Here is a 27,955-nt window from a genome sequence, read left to right as displayed (position 1 = left end):
TCCAGAATATAAATCAAAAGCCAGTAGTTCTTCGAAAGAGAAGACAAAGAATAAAAATAGAAGCAAACTGGGATCTCTTCTATTACAGGTAAACTTGAGGCCTCTCTTCCAGCATTGGTAAGCTTGATGCTGATACTGGAAGAACCAGGATGGATTGTCTCACACTGAGGTTACTTACTCTGTCATGATTGGTTCCAGTGACATGCTTTTACACAATGAAGGCTAAGTCAGTCATCTGAGTTGCTTAAGTTGTCTTAAGAATTTTAGTAAGGCTTGGAGATGATGGCACAAGACACTCCATGGAATAGGATTAGCTGTATAATACCTTCAGCCATATTAGAAATGAAGTCTTGAAAGAGGTAGACTATAGAAGCTTCAAACTAGACTCAAAGCAGCAAACATTTGAATGGAAGATGTTTGTACAGAAGGGTGTGCTGTGCGACACACTGACATACTGCAGCAAGGTATTTTTTTCATCTTTTTTTTTTTTCTTTGTGAGAGGTGTTGCAAAGGCAGAGGGCAGATACAAAGTCAGGGAGATAAGTGGGATTGGGGTGCATAGTGTAAAATTTACAAAGAATCAACAAAGAGAGAGAGAGAGAGAGAGAGAGAGAGAGAAGGAGGAGGAGGAGGAGGAGGAGGAGGAGGAGGAGGAAGAGGAGAATAAAAGCCAAGAAGATTGTGAGAGATGACCCATGCCGCCCTCAGACACTCGCCTCTGCAGCCTTCCACACTGACCCAGAGAGGCACATCCAGGGAGACGCGCACATGCTTTGTGAAACACACTCAGGGTAACTGAGAGTGGTGGTCAGGAAGGTGGCATGTTCATTTTATCTTGACCAGTTAAGGTAAGTATTTGGTTTGAAAACACGCCACACTCCTTGCATCTTAGACCATTTAAGCCATAGGATATCTTTAAGTATATGCTTTGGATTTCTTCCTCAGGAACCCTTGAAAACATGGAACCCTGAAGTGACCCTTGCTAAGGGGCTGCTGACTGATAAGTAGCAGATAGGAAGTCTGTCCACCCCAGCTTAGATTTTGTCCACATTGGCTATAATGGCTTTTCCAGCAGTTCTGCAGAGGCCCTTTGGGTCATCTGTGAGTGCCACATAGGTTTCTCATCCCGCACAGCCTGAAATTGAACATATGACAGTATTGTTTTCTAGTTTGAATTTTTGCTAGCTACAGATAACTGAAATTGAACTATCCATGTTTAAATTTCATACAACTTTATCTAATACCTTAAAGTTCAGTTTTTCACCATTTATATTGAAAACTTCCAAAATAAAAGAATTTTATAGTGAAAGTGTGTTAATTATGAGGTTCTACCAATGACATTTTATTTTGCTTGCTTAATACATATTTTATTTTTTCTTGGCAAGGTTTAATAGTCTTGTGCTTGCCTTACTTATTATAACATACAGTATAGGCTATTGGTAGATTTTGAGAAATGCTTGTTTCATACGATTTCCTCATTTCATGTATGTTTAGGTTTAGTCAAGACCATGCTAGATCGAACCTTATTTGGAATTTTAAAACACGAGAAGAACTGAAAGATGCCCTTGAGTCTGAGATGCGGACATTTAACATTGATAGGGAGCTGGGCAGCGCCAGTGTCATCTCCTGGAACCACCATGAGTTTGAGGTACAGCTTTATCTTCATAGCATATAACCCGAAAAGGAAAAGCAATATATGTAGCCACATCGTTATCCTTCCCCATGTAATATACCAGAAAATATTGGGAAATTTTAGTCTTTGCTTGAGACCAAAAAATTTTAAAATGCCTTTTAATAAGTTATTCAACATCCACCTGAGGATCATGCGTGCGTTTGAATAACTTTGACTTGTGCATGCAGGTCATCTTGACATGTTTCCCCCACACCTGGGACTTTAGATTTGTTCTTTATTGGAATGTAGATTTTCAGATTATGATTTGATTCTTGTTGTTGCTTTGTTAAACTAATTGATGTGAAGAACAGAGAACATACATGATAGATAATTTTACCTGAGTATTTAAGTGTATGTATGAGTATGATGCGTGACATGTAGTCATGTGCTACATGTTGTTTTGCTTATTCATGGAGCATAACATCAGAGCCATCTGTGTTTGGTATTAAGCATGCTCTGGGCTAGTTGCAAAAAAGTAGAATAACCCAGCAACAACACGCTTCTCAGAGCATATCCACATTGCTAAGTGATGCATGATTGTATATAATTGAAACCAATGTAACCATTGGTCATACACATAATCCTGCTGCCTTTGATCTTTAACCCAGCTTCTAAAGTATATAATTAGATGTACTCATCTCCTCCTGGAAAATTTTTTGCATACTTTATTTTAAGGTACTTGCAGTCTCCTTAGATTCTTTTCAGTTTTCTCAAGTCTTCTCATCTCTGTGGCCACAAGCTGACCTAGTATCTTAGGGTTCCAGTTGCTACAATGAAACACCATGACCAAAAAGCACATTGGGGAGCAAAGGGTGATGTTGCTTACACTTCTACATTGTAGTCCACCATGGAAGGAACTGATGCAAAGACCGTGGAGGGATGCTGCTTACTGGCTTGCTCAACCTGCTTTCCTATAGAATCCAAGACCACCAGCCGAGTAATGGGACCACCTGCGATGGGATGACCTCTCCCCCCCATCACTAATTGATAATTTGCCCTAGAGACTTGCCTACAACCCCAATTTATGGAGACATTTTCTTAAGGGTCCCTCCTCTCAGATGACTTCAGCTTGTATTAAGTTGACATAAAACTAGGCAGCACCACTGGGAATTAGTTCTTGGGCCTCTATCTATATTCATTGCTTGATTCATCATCTCGTGATTATTTGTTGTTGTTGTTGTGTTTTCTGAAAGCTTGTTAAGTTTTGTCTCCTGCTTCAGCTTTCTTTCCTATGCTACGTGCATATGTTCATGCACAAGCTGGATATATAATGCTCTCTCCCCAGAGTTATGCTATTGTTCTTCCCACTTGTCTTGTAGTGTTTTGGTCTTAGCAAATCTTATTGTATGACCATCACTGCCTTCACCCTTGCCCCCTGTGCTCTGTTACATGTACTCCTGTACTTGTACACAGTGACAGGGTCATCTGATTCCCAGTTAGGCAGAGTGCTGGAGATAGAGCTCTGTTCTGAAGTGCTGGCCTGGCATGTGTACGGCCCTAGGTTCAATTCCCATATTGCCGCAAAACACAGATGTGAGTGGAGTGTTTAATTTCTCTGCTTAGGCCTTAGTGCGCCTGTGACTTGTCACCTCATATACTATTAATCTGAGTTCTTGAAATGACTTCCCTGTGTATCCCTCAAACCAGAGTGGCTTTGCTTTGATCTTATCTCATGCTTCTCCCTTGGTTCCACTCACACTAACTTCCCAGAAACACCACATGTTCTTAACCCAACATCTCCCTACTTGATGTTAGCCTCTACCTAAAATAAACCTTTTTTTCCTGGAAAGCCTCCTAATTTGTTTTCTCATCTCCTTCGGGTTTTTTCTTCAGTGCCATCATCTGATAGACCTTCCAGAGTTCCCTTCGTATTACACCTATGTTCTGTGCGTTCCTTTTCCTATCCACAGGCCTAGAGCACTTACTAGCACCCAAAAATTATGTACACGGATTTCAGGTTTCAAAAATATTTAAGATATATTTTTAGGTGTTCCTCCCCAACTTCATGCATGCACACAGTATATTTGGATCCCACTTGTCCCCTACTTGACCACCAGTTACTCCCAGAGGAATCTCCACATCCCTTCACAACTTCATTCCCTAATTGTAGTTTTGGTCCTGGCTGTCCTGGAACTCACTCTTTAGACCAGACTGGCCTCAAACTCACGATCTGACTCTCTGCCTCCTGAGTGCAGGGATTAAAGGCATGTAACTGGCTAAGTCCAATGAGTGCTGCTCCATATATGCTTGGTAGGAGCATGAGCAGCCTACCAGGGGCCATGCCCCTAAAGAACCTGATTTTTCCCTCTCCCAGCAGCCATAACGTTCAGTAGCTCTTCAGCCAGGGACAGGATTCCCCTGACGTGTGCTGGACCGTTAACAGCCAGGCAGCCACCGTTGTGGTGCACTCTTAAGTGCACTGGTCCTGTCATTTCCAGAAGACGCTGTTTCCTCTGGTCTCTGCTTCCCGCTCTTCAATGTCCCGACCCTAAGAGGGAAGAGTGTAATAGAGATGTCCCACTTAGGTCTAACTAGTAGTGAGTCTATATTAACTGTCATATACTACATAACATTCTCTCTAATGAGGACTAGGAGCTGCATTAATCTGTGGGGACACAGATCCATGCTTAAGATTTATTTTTATTTTAAATTTTTATGTGTTTATGTGTGTGCTGATGTGAGTTTATGTATACCATGTGCATGTACCTGCAGGAGCCAGAAGAGGCTCCTGGAACTGGAGTTAGTAGAAATTGCCTGATGTAGGTGCTGGGAACTGAACCTAGGTCCTCTGCAAGAACAGTGTGTGTTTTTAACCCCTGAGCTACCCGTCCAGTTCCTGGAATTGCATACTTAGAAGGCAGTCTGGTACTGTGTTCATTTAGCAAAATAATCATAGTAGGCTCACGTCTGAGGCCTCAGATCTGCCTAGCTGCAGATCTTTGGCTAGATCCACTGTACCAGGCATAAGTTTCCTCCTGTGCAGCAGCCTTAAACCTAAGCAGAACTTTGTTTCACGACTGCTAAATCCCCAGCGTACAGAGTAGTGCTACCACAAGATGGATGCTCAGTAATAGAAATTGAGTACATTGAATATTCAGAATCTGCAGAAGTAAAGGAAAGTGGATATAAAATACTAATGTACATTTTTTTTAAAAAAGTTGTTTTAGACTTTGTATAGAGAATTTTGATGTCATCAGGGAATTAATTTTTACAGTTATCCATAATTCTTTCCTTGTGATAAGCAGCCTAAGTTGTGAGGATCCTGGTATTCTTCCAGAGTCTGGTCCTGGGGTTTCCCTCACACATCCCATACCCCGACAGTCGAGAAGGGCTCCTGAGGTTAAGATGTGCTTACCATGTTGATATGAGGCCTTGATGTTGACCAGGCATAAAGGCCATGCTGAAGCAGCCTTTGTGAGGCGGGCAGTCAGTACTGCAGGGAAGGCTGTCTCCTCTGCACAACTGTGGAACTCCAAACTGATGCAGCACAGCCATGCATAACGTGTCGGAGATGGCTCAGTGGCCAAGTTCAGATTCCCAGCACCCACACTAAAATGCTGAGTGTGCCACTAGAGAGATGCCATTGGCTGTTCTTCAGAGTTTAGTTCCTAGAACCAATGGTACCTCCACTCCGAAGGGATTCATTGCCCCCTTCTGGCTTACACAGGCACTGCACCCATGTGCACAGACTTACATGCCAGCAAAATATTCATACATATAATAAAACATAGAGGGGACCGGGCAGTGCAAACATGGCAGCACACGTTTGCACCTGAATTGTTGGTCAGGTACAGGTGGAGATGGCAGATCCCATAGCTCAGGAACAGCTGGTCTAGACAGGATGGCAAATTCCTTTAGATAGAGCCCTATAGAGGGTTATTCCCGGTGTTGACCTCTGGCCTTTACACATGCTTGGACACATACACACACATAAATACACACACAGTATATTACCTATTTTGGCTTTTTTTATGATTAAACTCAGACAGACATGGTGGGGCATGCCTTTAATCCCAGCGTTTAGGAGGCAGAGGCAGATAGATCTCTTGAGTTTGAGGCCAGCCTGTTCTACAGAGGGAGTGAGTTTCAGAATAGCCAGGGCTACACAAAGAAACTCTGTCTTGAAAAAATCAAAAGGAAAGAAAACAAGTATTAAACCATGAATAGGAAAAAAATCTGTTATAATCTAAACTGGTGTTTATATTTGTAAATAAAGGTTAAATACGAGTGCCTGGCAGAGGAAATCAAAATAGGAGACTATTACTTGAGATTGTTATTGGAGGAGGATGAAAATGAAGAAAGTGGATCAATAAAAAGATCGTGAGTCTCTTTTCATATCTCCATGGATTTGCTGTCGCTATTTGTTTCCTGGTTGTTTCTATTGAATCTCTTTTTAAATCTAGGTATGAATTTTTCAATGAGCTCTACCACCGCTTCCTGCTCACTCCAAAAGTTAACATGAAGTGTCTGTGTTTACAAGCCCTTGCTATCGTTTACGGCAGATGCCATGAAGAAATAGGGCCCTTCACAGATACGAGATACATCATTGGGATGTTAGAAAGGGTAAGGACGCTGTGGGGCAAGGGTGCTGATAGCGTCAAAACTAAGCTGATGGCATTGTCACAGTGACTTTCTGCATGAGTTTCTCTGTAATAGCTATTACAGTTATTTAAATTTTACTAGAAGGCATAGGAAAATACTGGTTTGTTTTTTCAGCTCTTGATTTTGAGCAACTTTGGTGACTTTGCCAACCTTAAATGTGGGAGAAAGCAAGAGGTATATAATAGAAATAGTAACTTCTGGAGTTGTATCTTTGAGTTTTCATTTTGGAAAAAATCATAAATGTTTCTGACATTAAATTTTAAAGTGTGAAGACAGTGAAGTTGCTTAGAACACTGGTGATTTTTAAAAAGGAAATAAGTTAGCTTATATTTTGTTTTATGCAGCTTACCATTCAACACTTGAGCGTTGGGGTGGAGTGGACTTGGCTGTGATGTTTGTGATGCAGAGTATGCCCTTCATTCTTGCATTAGTATTTATATTCTTCTGTTTTAACCATTTTAATGTTAACACACTGTATGAAAGAGAGCAGTTTCACCAGTTTTCAGAACAGCCAACCGTGATTGTTGTCAACTCTGAGGCATTGCTTTGTGGAAAGTTCATGAAGCACAGTCAGTGTGGAAACCCAGTTGCTAGCACTAACCTGGGCAGCACCATTGAGTCCTTTGTTCTCTTTGGTTTGTGTGTATGTTGGTGGGGAGGGGTGTGGTGGTCAGGAGCTTTCTCAGTGGTGTAGGCTGGCTGCAAACTCAATGTGTAGCTCTGGCTGCCTTTGAACTTGGGATCTTTCTTGTTTCAGCCTTCCAAATGCTAGAATGAGTGCCTGCACCACTGTGCCTGTTGTTCAGTCCAGAATCCTAACTATCATTCCAAGAAACTGGAGGACTCTGAGCACACCGTGCTTTAAGCACACACCTTTTCCTTCTCACTGATGTTCATTTTAGTGAACCATTTACAAGTCTGAGGAATTCACTTCATGTCTCCTAAAAGCTGATATAGGAGTCTCTGTAATGACATAAGAATATCTTCCCCTCCAGGAAATTAGATAAGTGCTACAAAATTGCATGTAAAGTAAAACACTTAAGAATTGGAGTAATTTGACAGGCAGACAGCTGTAATTGTTTCTTTACTATTTCAGAACTGATATTTCTTAGGAGCTGTCAGTTGATTTTGTGAAGCTGTCTCTGGATTTTTTTATCCACTGTTGACTAAATTGTCATTTATTTCATCAGTGCACTGATAAACTTGAGCGGGATAGGCTGATCCTCTTCCTCAACAAGCTGATCCTTAATAAGGTACAGTATTCCCTATAAATGCACTGTCACCTCCCAGGCATGCGCCCAAGCACTGCTAACCTGTCAGTCGATCACCCACGGGTGCTGCTTTTCTCTTAAGATGAGAAAACTGAGTTTATAGAGGGGAAAGGTTTGCTGGTTTTCCTGAGTGTTCTGTCCTGGTATTCCAGGCGCTAAATGGAGCCTAGTCCTTTATGTTTACAGAAACAGACAGGAGGTGCTGGAGGTATGGCTCAGAGGTAGAGCTTCCCCTATGTGTGTGCAGCACCGCATAAGTTGGAACATGGAAGAGTTCTTTAATGTACCATTTTACTTCTGGTTATTGGATAACATGTTTACTGATGGGCAGGATAATTGTAGGGCTAGGGTTTATCATGCCACTTTGTCTTTATTGGGGGAGGAAAGTGCTTACTCAGACTATATTAAATGGACATTCTTACATGATCTCTTTATGATATAATTTTGTCTTTTCAATCCTACAAATGCCAAGTAAGTATGGTTGCATGCCAGCATGTCTATAAAGAAATTCCACATGTGCTCATCCTAGAGAGTGTTCTAGGTTACAGTACCTATTGAAGAGAAAGGCTTTCAATTATACAAAAATTCTTTCCTCTTTCAGAAAAACATTAAGGATCTCATGGACTCAAACGGCATTAGAATTCTTGTGGACTTGCTAACTCTTGCACATCTCCATGTGAGCCGAGCGACAGTCCCCTTGCAGGTATGTTTGCGTTCTAGTTTCTTCAAGCTTTGTGTTCTTTGGATACAATTTTAGACTCACTAGACTCTTTGAAATCTGCAAATGAGTTTGTGTTTCTCCATTAATTACAGTAGTATGAATGCTGGGAGATTAATGCATGAAAAAAAAAGGAATTATTACCATCAGTTTTATTACTTGATAACATTTATCTTTTATGGTAAAGTAACTGTATCACTAAAAAGTAGCTTGGTTTTAATACAATGTGACCGTTCAGTTAATTATTGGATATGTAACTAGAACATCATCATTGACAAACATCAAGAATATGTTTTGCCCTAAGGCCACTGGGGAAATGCCCCATTATTCAAACCATATAACAGGACAAAGCCACCACGCCTTCTCTGGTACTTGATTTAAAGAAAGATCTATATTTTGACCTATTTGATGTTTTATGTCTTCAGATACATTTTTCTGGTTCAAGATATTTATGGCAAAAAGAGCCTTTTAAACATTTTAGAATGGGGCAATTTGGGGTTTAGGTATGAGTAATAAAAATCACAGCCCTTGTTAAACACCATCGTAGTAGTCTACTAAGTACTGCTCTGGAATCCATTCACACTCTAAACCCCTCAGTGGCCCTGCGTGGTGGTTACCATCACTCTTCTGCAGCACAGAACCTGAAGAGCGGAGCCTAAGTGCCTTGTCACAGTCACCTGGAAGCTCAGAACCAGTTAGAGCCAAGAAGCTCATTTGTGCTTTATTTACAGTTTGTTTAGCAATTTTGTTTTATTTACAGTTTGACTCTGAAAGCTGATCATTGCAGGAGTTATTTAGAAACCATGGTACACGAAACTTACATTAAAAACTCTTATCTTCCCAAAATATTAAAAAACTAAGAATTGTCTGTGATGCTAAGAGAGAAAATTATTTAAAAAAAAACAGTTTTTATAATTTTAGTTTTGACTGTGATTCTGGAAGTTGGCAGCAGTCTGAGTTCATGGTTCTGTGTCCCCATATTGATATTTATAATCAATGGGAAGGAAGGTGTGGGTACAAGGTGGAGGTAGGGAGGTGCAGGGAATAGATTGCTGCCCACTTCTGCCCTACTTGAGTATGTTTGAGCAGGTAGGTAGGTGCCTGTGACTCACTAAAGCTACGATGGGCTGAGACCCCGCTGCTTATCATAGGAGTAGATTAGGAAATGTTTCCCTGGTGAAGTTATAGCTCACTCTACAGAGAGGTCTTCAGGTAGAACCTAAGCATGTGCAGAAGCCCAGCCCAGCAGCAGCGGCAGCTCCTGGTTTAACAGCGTGGGGAAGGGATGCGAGGGTTTATCCTGCTGAAGCCTGTGCTGGTGCTTTGACACTGATCCTAGCTGCTTACTGAAGCCCAGTCACACCCCTGCCCCGAAAACTTTAATATGTTGGACGTCATAGTTTCAGGTTAATATTTGTTTATTATATAATTATTTGTAGTGCTCTTTGCTACTGAAATTTTAGTGCCCTGAGAATTTATTAATGGCTATAGGGAATATAGGTTTCCTTAAATTTATAGATAAATGAGTGAATTTAGGAAATTGTTAGTTAGTTTGTTTGTTTGTTAACAAAGAAATAACATTGACTGTTCCTTGGGTATTTGGTCCTATTTCTGAAGGAATTTAAAAGAAAAAAAAAATCTTGAGACCAAATTTGGTACTGTGTAAGTTGTTTTATGTCTTCTATCATAGAGCAATGTGATTGAAGCGTCTCCAGATATGAAGAGAGAGAGTGAGAAGGAGTGGTATTTTGGCAACGCAGACAAAGAAAGGAGTGGGCCATATGGATTTCATGAGGTGTGTGCTGTGGACAAACTTCTTGGAATGTCTGCTTTGTTGTTTTTTCTTTAAGAAAGACTCTTCCAGATTTTACCATGTATCCCAATAGATACCCACAACACAGATGAGCAGCGTCATACCTGGCAGGCCTGTCTTCTTATGCCCTCTTATTTAGTACTCATATAGATGTGCAGTATTTAAGTTTAGATACTATTTTTATTAAACGTATGCCACATTGGTGCAGGTGCCCCAGGTGGCCTGAATAGGGCATCAGATGCCCCAGAACTGGAGGGATATGGTTTATGAGTCACCTAATGTGGGTGCTGGGAACTGAGTCCTCTGACTTAGCAGGAATTGCTCTCATCTTGAGAGCCATCTCTCCAGCTCCAAGAAGTGCAGCGCTTTATCTGATTACTGGGTTCAGTACCAGTGTCGTGTAACCCTGTTTCCTCCTAAGAATTAGGTGACTTAGGGTTCTAGAGATGTACATCTGTGTACTGAGTGTTACATGGAATCTTATAAGGCAGTTGTTACACTACTGTCACTCAGGAAGTACTGTAGAGTTTTCAGTGAATAGTATACAGTAATGATTACGATCCTAGTGATATGGTACTGAATAAGTTTGGTACTAAATAAATGTTTAACAGTGTGGGGAAGGGACAGAAAGTGTTTATCCTGCTGAAGCCATGCTAGTGTTTTACTCTGATCCCAGCTGCGTACTGAAGCCCAGTCCTCCCCCCCCACACACACACACCCAGAAAAAAACTAATGTGTTGAACCTCATAGTTTCAGACTTCCCATGGTATGATCAAATTTTTAATATGTACCAAAGATCAGGGAGTATCTGTTAATTCTGGAGGCAAGAGCATCCTCCTTCACTACAGTGTTTGACCCTATCCTCCTCGCCTCAGCCTTTTAGGCTCAGTCAGAATTTGACCAAAACAGTTTTAAGAGAGCCAAGCCTTCTCTGACATAATTTGGTTATTGTCCACTCTGCCTATTATTTGTGCATTTTCCAGTGGTCTTTGTACTCTTCTGTTGGCCAGTTGAGTGCTTATTCTTACATTAATTGTCAACTTTGGGTTCCTGAAAAGCTGCTGGCAAGATCTTGTGTATTCCTAGTATATGTGCCATGCTGGCACATAACTGTCTCATAGTGGAATGTTTTTTTTTTATGTACCGTACTGATATAGAAAACATTGGCAAATGTTTCATTTGATATTATGTTTGTAATAATGATGCCTTCAATCAATTAAGATGCAAGAATTATGGGCCAAAGGAATGTTGAATGCAAAAACCAGATGTTGGGCTCAAGGCATGGATGGATGGCGACCGCTCCAGGCGATACCTCAGCTTAAGTGGTGCCTGTTAGCCAGTGGGCAGGCTGTTCTGAATGAAACTGACCTTGCTACCTTAATACTGAACATGTTGATCACAATGTGTGGATATTTTCCAAGCAGGTACAATGTCATTAATGTTTTTATGACTAACAGGGACTCTCAGCCTTCCTCTCCTCCCCATTATGTGGATATGTACTCTGTAATGTTACAAGGTTACTTACTATATATAGCAGTTTAACAGAGGTGTCCTATGTGACTTGGGATACTGCTTCCTTGAAATAGTTATAAAGAAATAGTTGGCAAGTTATGTTGATGTGGTAAAAACTGAAAACAGCCTCTTCTGAGGGGTGCCAAATAATCTTCCACAATTTTTATGTACTAGCTGGGCTCTAGCAGTGGTAACAATCCTAATATTTATATGGGTTAGATAGGAATGGTTGGAAACAGCTATCTGTAGTCCATGTCAGGGGTAGGTGCCAGATCTTGATGTGCCAGGCTGGCCAGGCCTGCCGCTGAAGATGGGATGATGGTCAGTCCACAGCTCACTCCACAGGACCATTACAGGAGAGGATTTGTTTCCTGTAGTAACAAGCACATTTGTGACCTTTACCTAGGTAGAATATTTCAGTCTTCATAAAATATTTGTACACGCATTATTTTGTTTTAATGCTATTCTAAAGATTATCTGCTAGTTAGAAATTACTAGAAAATACTTATAACACTGTGTTCATCCTTAGATCTTTAAAACTCAGATTAGATTTGGAGCCATACAGTTAATATTTAGAAATAGTAGTGCATTAATTAAAGCTATATTTGAAGAGTACTGACCATCATTAAACTAAGGTTTAAGTTTCTTTGATAAAGCTTGATAGAACCTTTGGGGGGACTGTCCACAGACAGTGTTTTAGACAACACAAAGTTTAATCAATTAAATAATAAATAAGAGTCTTTGGCTCTTCTAGGGTACTGTTTTTCAAGGAAAACTTATGGAAGGAAATGAAGTCATATTAAACAGCCAGTAGATTTAAACCAAATACCTAATCATGTTCCCAGCTGTATGAGAGCTTAGTCTTCATTTACAAAAGAGGAAGGTAACTTGCTTCATGCCTGGTAGAATGCTGTATGCTCTGAGTACACACTTTCCAGGAAATACAGTAAATGTTGACCGTAGGAAATATTTTCTAGGGACCAGGATAATGCCATCATTCGTCCTCTGCCCAGAGTGAAAAGACTGCTGTCAGATAGCACCTGCCTTCCCCATGTCATCCAGGTGGGTCCTCTCGTGCTGCCAACCTAGGACACTATTGTAAAAAACCATGTGATCGGACTGTAGCTCTTATCTTTTTATAATCCATTTCGTTTTCATAGAGCTGAACCCCAAGCTGCATTTGTTTCATTTATTCACTTATTCTTATTTTCAAGTCTTGTTTATTTTTAGTGTGTATGGGTGTTCCTGTGTATATGTCTGTGTGCCATGTGCGTCCCTGTTACCCCTGGAGGCCAGAAAAGCATAGCAGGTCCCCTGGGTTGGGCTTACACCTGGTTGTGAGCTGTGTTGTAGGTGCTGGGAGCCAAATCCAGATCTCCTACAAGAGCAGTCTGTGTTCTTAACTGTGGAGCCATCTCTGTAGCCATAGTTCTGGATTCTAAACTGGGTTTTTAATCTGGGTATACTGTAAACAAAATGTGTGATATCTTCAAATCCCAGATTCACCCAAAAGGGATTTTATTTAGAGTTTATTCTTCGAAGTCACACCACTGTGGGAGCTGCAATGGTGCTCTCCTTTGTGTTGCAGATTAGCATGGGGATGCAGGGGATGTAGCAGCCCACAGATCAGGGCGTGGTCATTCCTCTGACAGGTGGAGCACACCTCACTAGTGTTTTCCTCAGGGTTTGACTGTTTTCAGATGAGGGTTTGTTTTCTTTTGTTTAGCAACCACGCCAAAACATAGAGTTGGATATGTAAAGTATCTTAAAATTTCCTTTCTTTCTGCATTGTGCTGTTCTTATGGAATTTACAGTACCTACACCTGAGACTAGCATAAACTTTAGAGATATTTAGGTAAACTTCCTGTTTTTTCCTTATTATTACATTCTTAGAAGTATGCACTCATTTTTCCATTAATACTATGTAGACTTATGATCTGTGGTAATGATTTTTGCCATTTGACATTGAGAGTGACAGTTTATATGTTCTTACATTTATGTGTTACATTATATGGAAATCACTGATTTCTGAACTTGAGAACATAATTAACACCTTTTTTATTTATTTGACCAGCATGAGCATATGTTAATAGTAACTTTTCAATTGCTGTAGAGAGACACTGTGACCAAGGCAACTCATATAAAAACAACCATTTAATGGGAGGATTGCTTACAGATTCAGAAGCATAGTCCAATAGCAGCCTGGCAGCAGGCAGGCTTGGTGCTGGAAAGTTAGCTGAGAGCTGCATCCTGATCCACAAGGAGAGAGAACAAGCTGAGCCCATCCCTAGTGACACACTTCCTCCAGCAAAGTCACACCTAATCTTTCTAATTCTAGTAAAGAATTTTACTCCCTGGTGATAAGCATTCAAATATATGCCTATGGGGGGCCCATTCTTATTCAAACCACCACAGCATGCTTATACATATACTTCCCTATTATGGACATTTCTGTTCATATTTCTAAGTGAAAGTGCACTGTAGGTTTTTTTAACTGTTACTAGCCAATCCCAGAAGATCAAGTGAGTATGTATCTGAGGTAATACGAAAAGAAAGGGATTTGTGCTCATTGGATCCTGTCAACATGAACATAAAGTACCCAGAAAATTGTCTCCCAAACATTCTCCAAGGTTTCTAATACTGAAAAGAAAAAAGTAAATGCAAGGAGCATTGCATTTGAGGTCAAGATGGTTGAAAAATACTTAAGCATTGTCTGGATCAAATGGAACTTGGTCAATGAAGGGTATCTATTTTGAATAATCAAAACTTTTAGTGGTATCTGAAAAGAAAGGAAAAATGTGATGAATTTGGCCCCCATTCCTCGAAAGAAATACTCTCATCTGGAACTCACCGTGTAAACCTGGCTGGCTTGTCCTGAACTGCCAGAGCTCTCCCTGCCTCTGCTTTCTGAGTGCTAGGATTAAGGTGTGTGCCACCATGCCCTGCTAAATTTAGCATCTTCTGATGGCATATTTGCCTGTTTATTTTATACTGGGTTCTAAATATTTCTTAAAAGTAACTTTCCCTGTAGTTTAAAGGAGCACTTTATCTTGCTGGAACACAGGTAACTCAGGCAGTTTTCCAAACACTGGGCCCTGCTTAGATAGGGTCCTGTGTCTTATTTCATGTAGGATGCTCACTGTTTTGGCCATATGACGGACAGCACAGCTTAAGAAATCAGTGAGTGGTATAGTGCACAGTGAATGGATAGTCTCGGTTTTCTTGTGCAGGACAACTTGAAATACTCTGTTGTTGATTGTAATTGTTAATGTAATGCAAAACTCAAGATTTGCTGTTTCCCTATACCTAATCTCAAGCTACATCTGTCTTAACATTTGAGAAAATTCTATATGATTGTCCTTGACTGTTCCTTCCTAAACCTTGTCATAGAGTAGAACACTGACTGCCTTGTTGAGCAGATAGGACTTAAAGCAAGAGAAATTTAATAGTGACTTAAAAGACAAACAGTTGTTCTTTCTCACAACGGAGTCTAGACGATTGGCCTGTCACCAAGAGCCAGTGCTTGCATTACACTCTGTCCTCATCTCCCTGAAACTATCATCCCGTCAATAGAGCCATTGCTTACACCCTACATTATATGCTGGTTTTGTTTTTACTAGTAGCAATTAACTTCAAATTTGGGGTTCTTTGGAAGCAAATATTCATTGAAAATTGAAATGACACCTTTATTATGTAAATAATAAGTATAACTAAAATGGCTTAGCACACATTCAGAGCAGTTCTGCTCAGATCTTTGTTAGCCTGGATGTAGTGAGTGGTCTGAGGGTCCCACAGTGTCCTAGAGCCCATTGTCTTTCAGGGCCTTGTGGTAGTGGCAGCCTCTGAGTTGCACTTTAGCCCTGCTTCTCATTCTTGTTCTTGTCAAGTCCAGTGTCCTTCAGAGAGGTTTTTATCATGTCATTTACTTGAAACTAACGCAACACAGACGCATGACATGAGTGTATACACCCATGATCATGTGCACATAAACACACATGTAGACAGCACATGCATGTGCATTAGAAATACTCTCAAACAAGCAACTTTACCTGAACAACATAACAAAACTAGCTTTGGACACATTCAGGCTTTTATCTGACCATATTTTGATCAGTTCTCAACAGTTTACTGCATTACTATCTGTATTAAATGTAGAATGAGCCCTTTTTAAGTCGGTTTCCAGTCTGATAACAAGTTTATTGAGTCCCATGGATGTAAGAAACGATAACCTCAGCATAACTCACTGAGCAAAACATTTTATTTGCTTTTTCAGTTACTGCTGACCTTTGACCCTATCCTTGTTGAGAAGGTTGCCATCTTATTACATCACATTATGCAAGATAACCCACAGTTACCTCGCCTCTATCTCAGTGGAGTGTTTTTCTTCATCATGATGTATACAGGTTCCAACGTGCTTCCTGTTGCTCGGTAAGACCATGAAGACACTGTCTTAAATTACTTACAGTTATATGTAGGTACGCTTAATAGGAACTTTTGCAGCATTGCTTTTTCATTATGATCATTATCTTAATTAAAATATCTAAACATTTGGAAAGTAGAAGAAAAGAATTGTGCCAGTTTACTAGAACTAGTATTTGAAATTTATTTTACTATATGTATGTATATATTTCAATAAATACATTTATGCTATCCATGGAGTTTTATATTTTGCTGTCTAAAATAAATATTTTTTATATTACTATGTAACCCTTAAGATGATCATCAAAATGTTTATGGCACACTTCAGGCCTTTGAATATAGATTTATGAGTTGCCCTTTTATTTGTTTTTTCACCGTTTTAAAATTTATTTATGATCCAGTCTTTAGAAACCTTCAGACTAAAACCTGATCAGTTTCTCTATCTGAAAGATAACTATTTTTTTTTCTAGGTTTTTAAAATATACACATACCAAACAGGCTTTCAAGTCTGAGGAGGTAAGCACTTTAGCCGACCCCTGAACACAGACCTGAGTGTGCTGTCTGTTTAGGTGCTCAGTTTAGGTGTCTGCAGGTCCTGCTTATCAGTGCTTGAAAGTAGGCATTATGTTTAGTAATTCATTCACATTCTTTGCAGTACCCGCACATAAAAAGGCTAAGCAGATGTTTAAAATGAAAGTAAAATGTGCTTACACTGAAATCACAACCATGAATTACCCTTTGATAGCTTTTGGTGGTTTTTATACAGATTTAATCATATACTGAAATCTCTTAAGATTCAGTAATGCTTGAGCTTTTTGGCTCAGACCCCAAGGCAGACATGCTCTGAGGTTTCTTTGAAGCTGCGCTGCGTTCGCCTGCTCTCAGAGTACTCTTGCCCTTACCTGTGAACTGTACTTTACAGAGACTCCACTGTCATTGGCGGGTGCTCCAGGTTCGCTAGGCTCTTGCTAGAGCATTTAAGTTTTAGATTTTACCCAAAGCCAGCCGCTGTTGAAGACACTGAGGATTGTCGCACCACTTCAGTGTGTTAGACGCCAAGACAGTAGTGAAGCCCTGAAAGTAACAAGCTTGCCTGGCGCTATTAAAGGGAAACAGATGGTGGCAGCCTTTCACTTCAGATAGAAGTAGTGATAATACACTAAGTATTAAGAATAGAAATAGTGATACTTAGAAATAATGATACTTAAATAGCATGTCTATCTAATATAGAAATAGATAGTATAGAATCTATCTTTAGTGATAGAAAATAATTATATAATACAGTATTAGTCATTTGGGCATCAGTAGATAGGTAATATCTTAAAACAACTGGGCATGGGGTGTGTGTGTGTGCCTGTGTGTGTGTCCTGAGTACCTATGTGGAGGCCAGAGGTCAGCCTGAGATGTCTGTCTAGTCACCTCGGTTTTGAGACAAGCTCTCTCACTGAACCTGAAGACTGATGTTTTGCCTGGGCTGGCTCCTCAGTGAGCTCCAGGAGTCTGCCTGTCCTTGTGTCATCTCCCTGCATTCCCAGGTCCAGGATTACAGCTCATGCTGCCTATTATGCTTTGATGTGGGTTCTGGGCATCTAAATTAAAGTCCTCATGCTTGTGGAAAACGCCATAACAGTTGGAGCTGTCTCCTAAGACCCTGAAAACTTTTTTATTTCAGAAATTATTCACTTATATATTTTTGAATAATTACAGCAATGTTCTATATATAGGAATTACCAAATAATAGCACTCTAGAAAGCAGAACAGCAGATTTTTTTCCAGAAGTTTAACAGTAAATTTATCATTATTGTTGGCAAAATGTCTGAAAATGCCCCCTTTTGAATTTGTTTCTATACCAAGTGGCAAATGCTTGCTTTCCGTTTCTGTTGCTATCCTGGAGAAGGAAAGCATGCTACCTTTGATAGAAGGGAGGAAGGCGTTTATGTTCCCGAGGGCCAGATGGCCATCCTAAGAAAGAAGAGTTTTATGATTTTATGATATTATGCATATTAAATTGTGAGCCAGATGTGGACTTCTTAATCCAGTTAGTTGTAATTACTTTAAATGAAGCCCCTGTACCCCTTAAATTTTATACACATTGTATGAGAGCAGCCTCTTTAGATCTGGATTTCATGGCTAATGAGATGAGATGGCTAAACAGGTAAAGGTGCTTGCTGCCAGACCTGGAGATCTGAGTTGAGGTTTAAGGACCCATATGGTGGAAGGTAGGAGCCTAGTTCTACAGGTTGTTCTCTGATCTCCACAGGCATGCCTTGTCATGTGGACTTAGACTCAAACACACAGAGACAGAGACGCACGCACGCGCACACACACACACACACACACACACACACACACACACACTAAGAATTTTCCAAAGGAACTAGACTTACTTGGTTTTGAGAATGGCAAGTATGAGTAGGAGTTGTAACAATTGGAATAGTACAAGGTAGATGATGGATTTGATGGATGTCTCTATGGCTCTTCCTTGTCGTCCATCATTGTGATCCATGGCCACAGGTTGGCTCAGCATCCTTACTACTGTGTGGTGATGTAGGTGACCCTGAGACCGTTAAGGCTGCAGCAAAGCTTGCTGTTACTGCTGCCCTTGATGTCGCATGTCACTGTGTTCCTCCAACTCCCTAGAGCACAGAAGTGGTTTGTTCTAGTTGGGCACTGTGTTAGTGTGTTTGATTGTGAGTTCTGAGACAAGCTTTCTCTACATAGCCCTGGTTACCTGGCCTTGAACTCACGGAGATCTATCTTCCCCGGCCCTGGGAGTGCTGGGATTCAAGTGTGCCCCACCACGTTTGGCCTTGTGCTCCTCTCTTGAAATGCTCAAATTATTCATTTATCAAAGTCTTTAAAGGTGATTTTATTCTAACTACATTTTTTTTTTTTGTATTTTTGTTGCTTTCTAAGACTAAAGGACAAGATATTTTTCAGAGAAGTATACTTGGCCATATCCTACCTGAAGCAATGGTTTGCTACCTAGAAAATTATGAGCCTGAGAAGTTTTCTGAGATTTTCCTTGGTGAATTTGACACTCCAGAAGCAATCTGGAGCAGCGAGATGAGGTGAGTGAGTCCTGGCGGGGGCTGAGCTGCATTGGCCAGCTCTCCACTGCAAGAAGAGTTCCTACCAGGTTCCTTCTGTTCCAGTTCAACTAATAGCCTTTGACAAGGCCAGAAGTGTCAATGATAACAGTTGATAAATTACTGTTAATAGTGCTTCTGTGTGACCTGTTACCCTAATGGAAATACTGTCAAGACACAGCTTTTGGATTCTTGGAAATAGGCCTGTACTTCACAAATTTTGCCTACATACATAGATCAAACAAGAGATGCCCAAAAGAATTTTGATAAGTGTTTTCTAGCATGCATGCCTTGTATTACAAGGAAAGACTTGCCATGAAAGAAGCCTGTGAAAACATAGAAAAAGGCAAGACACAGAGGTAGGTGCATGGCAGTGTATAATATACACCTCACTTGTCCGTGAGAGACATGGCTGTTCATAGATCCAGGGTGACAGCTGCCTTTTGGAAGCCCTCACCTCTCTTAGCTGCATGACTTTTGATCTTGGAGTCCCTCAGTTCTCAGGCCAGCTTTCCATTTTCCATACCATCTATTTATTATCATTGACTTTCTGGGATAGGCCAACCTTTAGGCTTGCTTTATGCTGGCCACCTTTTTTTTGTTGTTTTTTCGAGTCAGGGTTTCTGTGTGTAGCCCTGGCTGTCCTGGAACTCTCTCTGTAGACCAGGCTGGCCTCGAACTCAAATTTGCCTGCCTCTGCCTCCCAAGTGCTGGGATTAAAGGCGTGCGCCACCATGCCCTGCTGGCCACCATTTTTAATGGTGACAGTCTGTATGCCAATCATTTTTCTTGGGGAAAATATATAAGTATATGAATAAATTAAAAATAATTTTTGTATATAATATTTTTCTTCTTAAATTGTCTGAATCCCTTTCCCTGAAAGAGTTTTCTTACCAAATTGAGTTCTGCTAGCTTAGGGCCAAATAAATAATACCATGTAATGAGCTTCATTGAACGCAGTAGTGAGCCTTAGTTCCTGGCTATACATGCAAACACCATCAAATCTTGTAATGGCTCGAGCTTTTAGGAGGAATGACCAAGCATACACAGCATGACTAAATACCCTGACTAACATTTGGTCTCACTCTATAGTTGAGTCGTTCTGAATATTTATGTAATTTTCTTGCATGATTATCCATGTTTCTCTTTAAGTAAAATAACCCTTCAGAATGCCTGACTGGACGCTTCTGTGATTGTAGGCGTCTCATGATAGAGAAGATTGCTGCCCATCTTGCTGACTTCACCCCTCGCCTGCAGAGCAATACAAGAGCACTTTATCAATACTGTCCCATCCCAGTTATCAATTATCCACAGCTAGAAAATGAACTATTCTGCAATATATATTACCTCAAACAACTTTGTGATACACTCCGGTTTCCAGATTGGCCAATTAAAGACCCAGTAAGTTCAGTTTGTTCCTTCTTAAACTGCAAAAACAGTCCTAAACACTTCTGCATGTGATTCCCTCCTGTGGTAAAAAGGCACGTGCCTTTAGATAGTCCCAGTGTCGCACGCCTGCAGTCCCCACTGCTTGGGAAGATCGGAAGATTACCTAAACCAAAGTTCATGGCAAGCCTAGACAGTGGTGAGACTCTGTCTTAGGGAGAGGAAGAGGTGGGGGCGGGGGGTGGGGGAGATGGACAGACAGTCAGAGGAACACTCTGTGTCTCTCTCTTCAGCAGTGTGTACTGAGTAGTTTATTAATGCATTTTGGGTAGATTTTGAACTCTGGAAGTTTCTATCTTTTATGACCAAGACCAGTTTCAGTCCCTGGCCTGTGCCTGGCTCTGTGGGACATTGATTTCACCAAGCCTTGGTTCATCTGTAAAACGGGGGGATGGAAGTGTTAGCTGCTGTCTATAGTGGGGGCTCTGATAATTAATGTTCACATAAGCATAGCTCCTGCATGTGCAAGAGTTCAGACCTGTTCTGTATGCCCTCTGCCAGTCCTGGCGTGGCTTTGGGATTCCTCTTCCTCTGACCTGGAGCTGCATCTGTGGAAAGCTGGAATAAAATAGGTCTGGGGGGCCATGCTGTTACTTTCTCTGTAGCAGAACTTACATCTAAAAGATGTGAAAATGTTTGCCATTGGTACCACAAGTCACTGCCTCTGCAGAGTGTTCAGACCAAGTAAAGAAAAGCCCAGCACTTGCTGAGATAGAACTCTGCATGCAATGATAGGAAACTTACAAGCCTGTTAATGAGATAGATGTTTAATATCAGCTCTGTCACTGATTCGTTGGAAAATGTACCTTACATTTTAGTGATTTTCAGATTTTAAAGAATTAGCTTTGGTAGGGAGCCCCGTGTTTCCTTATCACTTGGAGGCTGAGGCAGGAAGATTACAAGACCAGCCTGGCCTATATCAAGGAAAATAAATAAATAAAAGACTCAGACAGCTGTTTAAAACTGTCTACTCCTTTAGTGGATAGGCGTGAGATAGGCATTGGCCGTCCTCTCTCCCCTCCCTCTGCGGCTTCAGTGAGTTCTCTGGTTTACATTTGTGTGAGTGTCCGAATAGCAGTAATACGTAGGTGATCTTAAGAAAGGGTCCACAGTGAGCTTTCTTTCTTAGTACACTTCATCTTTTACTAAGTGAGGTTTTCTGTGTTTTATGAATGTTTCTTTAAAAGTTAATTACTAAGATACATTGGATAAGAATAAAAATATAACTTAAACAGAAGGAAGTTCTGTAACAAGTACCCTAGCTGCCAACATTGACTTAAATAAATATAGCACAAATATTATATAAATATAAAATTATATTTTGAATTATTTTATTTTGCTAGATGCTGATTTTTGCTCCTTTGTCTTTAAGGTTAAGCTTCTGAAAGATTCCCTTGACGCTTGGAAGAAGGAAGTAGAAAAGAAGCCACCTATGATGTCCATAGACGATGCTTATGAAGTGCTTAATCTGCCTATAGGCCAGGGGCTGTGAGTTATTTCAGTATTATAGTAGTAGATGTCTGATTCCATTTTTAAAAAGCCATACTTACTTATACACAAGGCCTATGAGAATCATCTGGAATTCGAGGCACTGACTTTGACATTACAGATTTACTAACCAGATTACACTTTTCTGTTCTTGTTGGTAACCATTGCATTTTCTTACTTGAACAGTAATAAAATGTGCAGTGCACCTAGCCCTCACCTGGCTCATGGCTCCCAGGCACACACTTGGATCTCACTTCCTCCTACCGTGTTTGCTGTGCTTGGGGAAGGGCTGTTGGAGTATGCCCAGGACACTGCGTTCGGATTAGAATTCCTGCCAAGCAAGGTTTATAGTGCTATACACTGTAGGAGAAAGTGGTGCCGTAGGCATGTTTTTAAAGAATAGAATAAATGTCTTTGTAAAGGTGTCTTTCTTACTTACTGATATAGTAACAAAATCATATAGGTTGCAGTCGCATTGGACAGATTGCTGGATTTTTTTTTTTTTTTTTCTTTTTTGGTTTTTCAAGACAGCGCTTCTCTGTGTAGCCCTGGCTGTCCTGGAACTCACTTTGTAGACCAGGCTGGCCTCGAACTCAGAAATCCTCCTGCCTCTGCCTCCCAAGTGCTGGGATTAAAGGCATGTGCCACCACTGCCCGACAGATTGCTGGATTTTAAAACATGCTTCTTATTTTACCAAATCCCAAATACAATTCAATAATATTTTTTAAATAGATATGGTAAAACTATATTATAAGCAATTAAATTTTGTAAGTTGAGCCTTGCTTAGGGAACTTTTAGCTCTTATTTTACTATAAAGATAACATAAAAATATAATCTTACGTAAATCTTACTGGATTTAATTGGATGCCTACTACATGATCAATTCCAAATGTGGGGTCAGTAATATAGTTCCTGACATAAAGACGTTAGATGATTATTTAAGTCTTTTTTCATGTGCCTTACTGGATTTACAAACAGTTTCCCTCCTTCCAGGCATGATGAAAGCAAGATCAGAAAAGCTTACTTTAGACTGGCACAGAAGTACCACCCGGACAAGAACCCAGAAGGAAGGGTATGTGCTGCCTTGTCTTAGGTACCCAGTCTGAGCAGGTCTCTGCCTGCGGCCCTGCTCTCTGTGGCTGGGCTTCTCAGGGTGGTGGGAGGGCTGGGCCTCTGACTAGTGTGTTTAGGGCAAATCTATTCCCCAGCCTCATTCATTTCTGTTTGAGAATGAACTCTAATGGATAACTTATAATCATAATGAATAAACTTTATTGAAGGTCTGTCATCACCATACAGCTTAAAGAATTAATGTTCATGGAGTTTAGGTTTTGTGTTTGTTTTGTTTTTCCCCTGTGACACCCAAAATCTGTTTGTTTGGGGGAGCTTTCTCTCTCTCTCTCTCTCTCTCTCTCTCTCTCTCTCTCTCTCTCTCTCTCCTTCTTTCCTCTTTTTTTTTTTCTTTTTCTTTTTCTTTTCTTTTCTTTTTTTTTTTTGGTATTATTGTGGTTTGTTTTTGCTTTTGTTTTTGCTTTTGTTTTTTCCAAGACAGGGTTTCTCTTGGCTGTTCTGGAACTCACTCTGTAGACTGGACAGGCCTTGAACTTGTAGATCTGACTGCCTCTGCCTCCCAAGTGCTGGAATTAAAGGTGTGTGTCACCACTGCCTGGCTGACACCCAAATTCTTATCCTAAGTGAGGAATTAGGGAATTGGAAATATACAGTATTTCTGAGAAGGAAGACTTGATATTAAAAGATGCTGCTTGTATGAATGTAAACACTGGCTTTTAGGTTCGTGTCTGGTTTATTTTGATTTAGTTTTAGTTTAATGAGTTTTCGTTGTGATTGCTTTGTTTAACAGCAATCCAAAGTCATCAGAAAAATAAAATAGAAAGTTGACATTATTTGTCAAATTGCAGGCTTAACTCTTTAGATATTAAAATACTGTATAAACTATTGTAGAGAACCTGACGGTTGTCCGGCCCTTCCCTAAGGGTTCCTGCTGCTGCTGAGCACTGTTTTGTTTCTGGGTCTCCGAGTTGCAGGGTCCTCATGAAGACATTGAGGGTCCACACTGAAGTAGCTCTTTTGCAGATTAAATAGGAGAACAGAATGTAACACAGTGCTTGGTATATCGCTCAGTACACAGTATCACTGGGGGCCAGACTACGAATGTCTGGCTTGTCAGTGACAGAACCAGGGACACAGAAGTGAAAAGAGAGAATGAACCCACGAGTAGCCCACAGGTCCTCCTTTCTCCTCCATCCTACCCCTCCCACACAGATGAAAATATAACTTAAAAGTTTTTAAAGAATAAAATTAACAGTAGTAGTTCTTATCAATTAATTTTCCTGCGTTGAGTCAGTATCTGGTATATATTAAGTTTAGGGATTTTTCTTGTGTTTTTTGTTTTGAGATTTTGGAGTTTGGGGAGAAGTTTGGGTATTTTTGTGTTTTTTGTTGTTTTTTTTTGTTTGTTTGTTTTGTTTTGTTTTGTTTTTTTGAGATAGGATCTGACATATTCTAAGGTAATCTCTAGTTCTTATATAGCCAGGGACCTTAAACTTTTGTGACCCCTGTCCTCTGGGGTCACAGACGCGTATCACTGTGCCCAGTTTACTCGGTGCTGGACTTTAAACCCAGGGGCTTTGTGCCAAGCGCCTCGCCATTTAAGGTGCATCTCTAGGCCCTTAGTATGTGCGTATTCACGTATACTTAATAGGATATTTAAATTCTTTTATTTTTTTATTTTTATTTTTATTTTTTTTTTTGGTTTTTCAAGACAGGGTTTCCCTGTGCAGTCCTGGCTGTCCTGGAGCTCACTTTGTAAACCAGGCTGGCCTCGAACTCAGAAATCCGCCTGTCTCTGCCTCCTGAGTGCTGGGATTAAAGGCGAGCGCCACCACACCCGGCAGATATTTAAATTCTTATGCAAATATTTTTCTTCCATAAAATTGAAATCCTTGGATATTTACTCAGGGGGGGAATGTAGTGCCTTCTTACAGTATGCCAGCTAGATGGCAGTGGGAATGAATTCCTTAATGTGAAGGTAAAATAGCTAAATTGATAAATTATAATAACTAAGTACCAATTATGTCTTAAGTTTTAATTTAAAAAATTCCAATTAAAACCTAATTGTCTGTGGTTACATACAGGACATGTTTGAAAAAGTAAATAAAGCATATGAATTTTTATGTACCAAGTCAACAAAAATAGTGGATGGGCCAGATCCAGAGAATATAATTTTAATTCTGAAAACACAGAGCATCCTTTTCAACCGCCATAAAGAAGGTAAATCCTCTGTCATGATAGATCGTGGTTTATTTTCTAGCTAATCTTACTGAGTTACTCGTTTTGCAACATATTCTAACAGATTTGGAACTGTTATTACAATGAACTCTAGGAATTTTAGGTTTTGGATCAGGAAAGCAGTTGTCTTCCAGAGGAAGGGCTCAAGCAATGTCTTCTGTGGGCCTTCTCCGCTGCCTGTGGGTTTCAGTATTCTGCATTGCCAGCAAGGTTTCATTATTCCTTCTCAAATGATGCTTCTGTTCTGTGGTGCTACATGTTTAGGTCTGTGTTTTACCATCTAGCAGCAAGCACATTAAATTATATATAAGATAATAAGTAGAATCAGAAACTTAAAAGACCATTTAATGATCTTTAGTTACATGTAAAGACTGCCTAACCTGCCTCCAGCAGCCTCAGAAAGTGGAGAATGAACAACAAGCATGTTTGAGTGTTTTTTAGCAGAAGAAACTTGACAAGATTATCCATTGGACATCTCCTACTTCGTATTGTTATGCTCAAGATGCTGTGTCCTTTGAAATAGTTAGAAAAGCACTGGCTTTGGTGAAATAAGTGTCATTTCAAAGTTGTCTGAATGTAGTCCTAGAGTTAAAAGCCCAGAGTATCTAAGTGTATGTTGAAATATTTGACTCTTTGTTGAGTTTCTTACTGCAGATAATCTGTTGGCTTAAGAACGATGTAAGATGATGTGGAGAGAGAAGGAAGTGAGAGCGCATGGTGGGGATTTGAGAACAGCATTTGATGTCTGGGGAACTTAGGATGAGAGGGAGTTGTGACTGGAATGTGGAAGGGGCAGCTGATAATTTAGCAGTTGGATCATTGAGGAGAGCTTGCTGGATGCACTTTGTATATATCTTAAAGAGACCACGTACATAAAACATCTTAGCTATGTGGCTTCCAGAACTAAGAATGAGGTCACAAATCTGCATCAAAATCTTGAATAGTTTGTTTTAAACACACATACCTACTTGCTTACTTTATTTCTTAAGTCAGGTAATTATTGATCAGCTTCAAAATATAAAAACACTGTATTCCTAATTACAAGTGAAATTAAAAGGTGCTTAAAAATCATGGCTCAAGAGGCTAGACAAGTGATCAGTGGTTAAGACTGGCTGCGCTTACATAAGACCCAGTTTCAATTCCCAGAACCCACGTGGCAGCTTACAACCATCCGTACCTCTAGTTCCAGAGGATCCAGTTCCCTGTACTAGTCACCAAGAGCATCAGACATGCGTAAATGTGCATATATAAATGCAGACAAAACACTCATGCACATAAAAAATAAATTTAAAAATATATATCATGACTGATTATTTGCATAGCCTTGCCTCATTTAATAGGTTTTTTTCTTTTGCAAACACTACCTGTGGATGACAGCTTTCACCTCTAATTGTACTTATCAGAACAGAATTGGGCAAATAGTACATTTTCTATTTAGTATTTCTAGTAACAATTCATATTTCAGGATTTGTAAGTGTTTCAAACAAATAGTAAAATAGAAAGAACAGGGGGCCTGTTCTTAAAAAGCTGATCACAGAGTGCTAACATGCTCTCCACACGGAATCTCGTTCTTCTTAAGAGAGTTGTGTGCTGAATGCCCATGTGATTGCAGGGGCACTTGCTGTGTCTTATAGAGTGTAATCCGGTGAGAAATTATAAAGGTCAGCTGGATGGCAGAAAGTAGATATTCTGCAAAATCAGTTATTTCCATGCCAAGTGCAGTCAACTTACTGGAAAATACTGTAGTTCGTAACATGAGCTCACCGAAAAGGAAAGGTGAACTAGGAGACTTTAATAGAAGGGCTGTTCATTTTTTGAGGTAGCATAACTGAGCCTTGGTGTGACCTTAACCCTGTCTTTCTGTTACTTTAGAGTTACAGCCTTATAAATATGCAGGATATCCCATGCTAATTAGGACTATAACAATGGAGACTTCAGATGACCTCCTCTTCTCCAAAGAGTCACCACTGTTGCCTGCGGCTGCAGAGCTAGCTTTCCACACGGTCAACTGCTCAACCCTCAATGCTGAAGAGCTCAGAAGAGAGAATGGGTTAGAGGTAATGGGGACTTTCCACCACCGATCTTTACACTTGGCCAGGCACATCAAGTGGCTCTTGACAATACAGAATCTCAGTACAAATGAATTTAGTGCAGTTTTCCTTTTCCTTTATCCCAGCAGATAGCATAGTATCCTAGTTTCTGTATTCTAGGCAGAGTACTGAGTTCACAGGCAGTAAAGGTAATGTTGAGTATAAAGTCGTGCCTGGGAATGCTTTTAATAGGCAGCAAAGCCCTGAGGCCCTTTTTTACCTGCTTATTTAACAGCTGTCAATTGAGTTAGTGTTTAGTTACCAAACATGTAACGTTAAAAGGTTATGTGTTCTTATCCCTGCTAGAAAAGGCTTTTTACCCTTCAAGTCAAATGGAGAGTTAATGGCATACTTCTTTCTTGACAGGTATTACAGGAGGCATTTAGTCGCTGTGTGGCTGTCCTGAATCGCTCCAGTAAGCCAAGTGACATGTCTGTGCAGGTGAGGCTAAGCTCTATGATAGATGGGCACTTGGGATATCAGCTGTATCAGCTGGGGGTTTTTTTGTTGTTTTTTTTTTTTTTT

At 40.3% G+C, this 27,955-nt stretch overlaps 1 protein-coding gene across 4 annotated transcripts in view; it reads left to right on the top strand.

The window, feature by feature from the left end:
- Positions 1-27,955, top strand: part of Dnajc13 (DnaJ heat shock protein family (Hsp40) member C13) — a 109,021-nt gene that overhangs the window by 49,931 nt on the left and 31,135 nt on the right. For all 4 annotated transcript variants that reach the window (XR_003844659.1, XM_021207616.1, XM_021207615.1 and 1 more), the window contains 18 exons: positions 6-88; positions 1,495-1,648; positions 5,889-5,992; positions 6,076-6,235; positions 7,465-7,527; positions 8,147-8,248; positions 9,954-10,058; positions 11,298-11,500; positions 12,566-12,650; positions 15,862-16,016; positions 16,478-16,523; positions 18,924-19,078; positions 20,296-20,497; positions 21,915-22,030; positions 23,025-23,103; positions 25,187-25,322; positions 27,213-27,397; positions 27,797-27,871. Coding sequence is in view for 3 of the 4 variants with exons in the window: in XM_021207616.1 (XP_021063275.1) it covers positions 6-88; positions 1,495-1,648; positions 5,889-5,992; positions 6,076-6,235; positions 7,465-7,527; positions 8,147-8,248; positions 9,954-10,058; positions 11,298-11,500; positions 12,566-12,650; positions 15,862-16,016; positions 16,478-16,523; positions 18,924-19,078; positions 20,296-20,497; positions 21,915-22,030; positions 23,025-23,103; positions 25,187-25,322; positions 27,213-27,397; positions 27,797-27,871 (2,208 nt within the window). In the remaining variant the exon portion in view is untranslated. The remainder of the gene's footprint in view (positions 1-5; positions 89-1,494; positions 1,649-5,888; positions 5,993-6,075; positions 6,236-7,464; positions 7,528-8,146; positions 8,249-9,953; positions 10,059-11,297; positions 11,501-12,565; positions 12,651-15,861; positions 16,017-16,477; positions 16,524-18,923; positions 19,079-20,295; positions 20,498-21,914; positions 22,031-23,024; positions 23,104-25,186; positions 25,323-27,212; positions 27,398-27,796; positions 27,872-27,955) is intronic.

This window comes from Mus pahari, chromosome 10 (assembly GCF_900095145.1).
Source record: "Mus pahari chromosome 10, PAHARI_EIJ_v1.1, whole genome shotgun sequence".
Classification (NCBI taxonomy): domain Eukaryota; kingdom Metazoa; phylum Chordata; class Mammalia; order Rodentia; family Muridae; genus Mus; species Mus pahari.
Note: the sequence above shows the minus strand (reverse complement) of the source record. Positions and strands in the feature narration are given on the sequence as shown.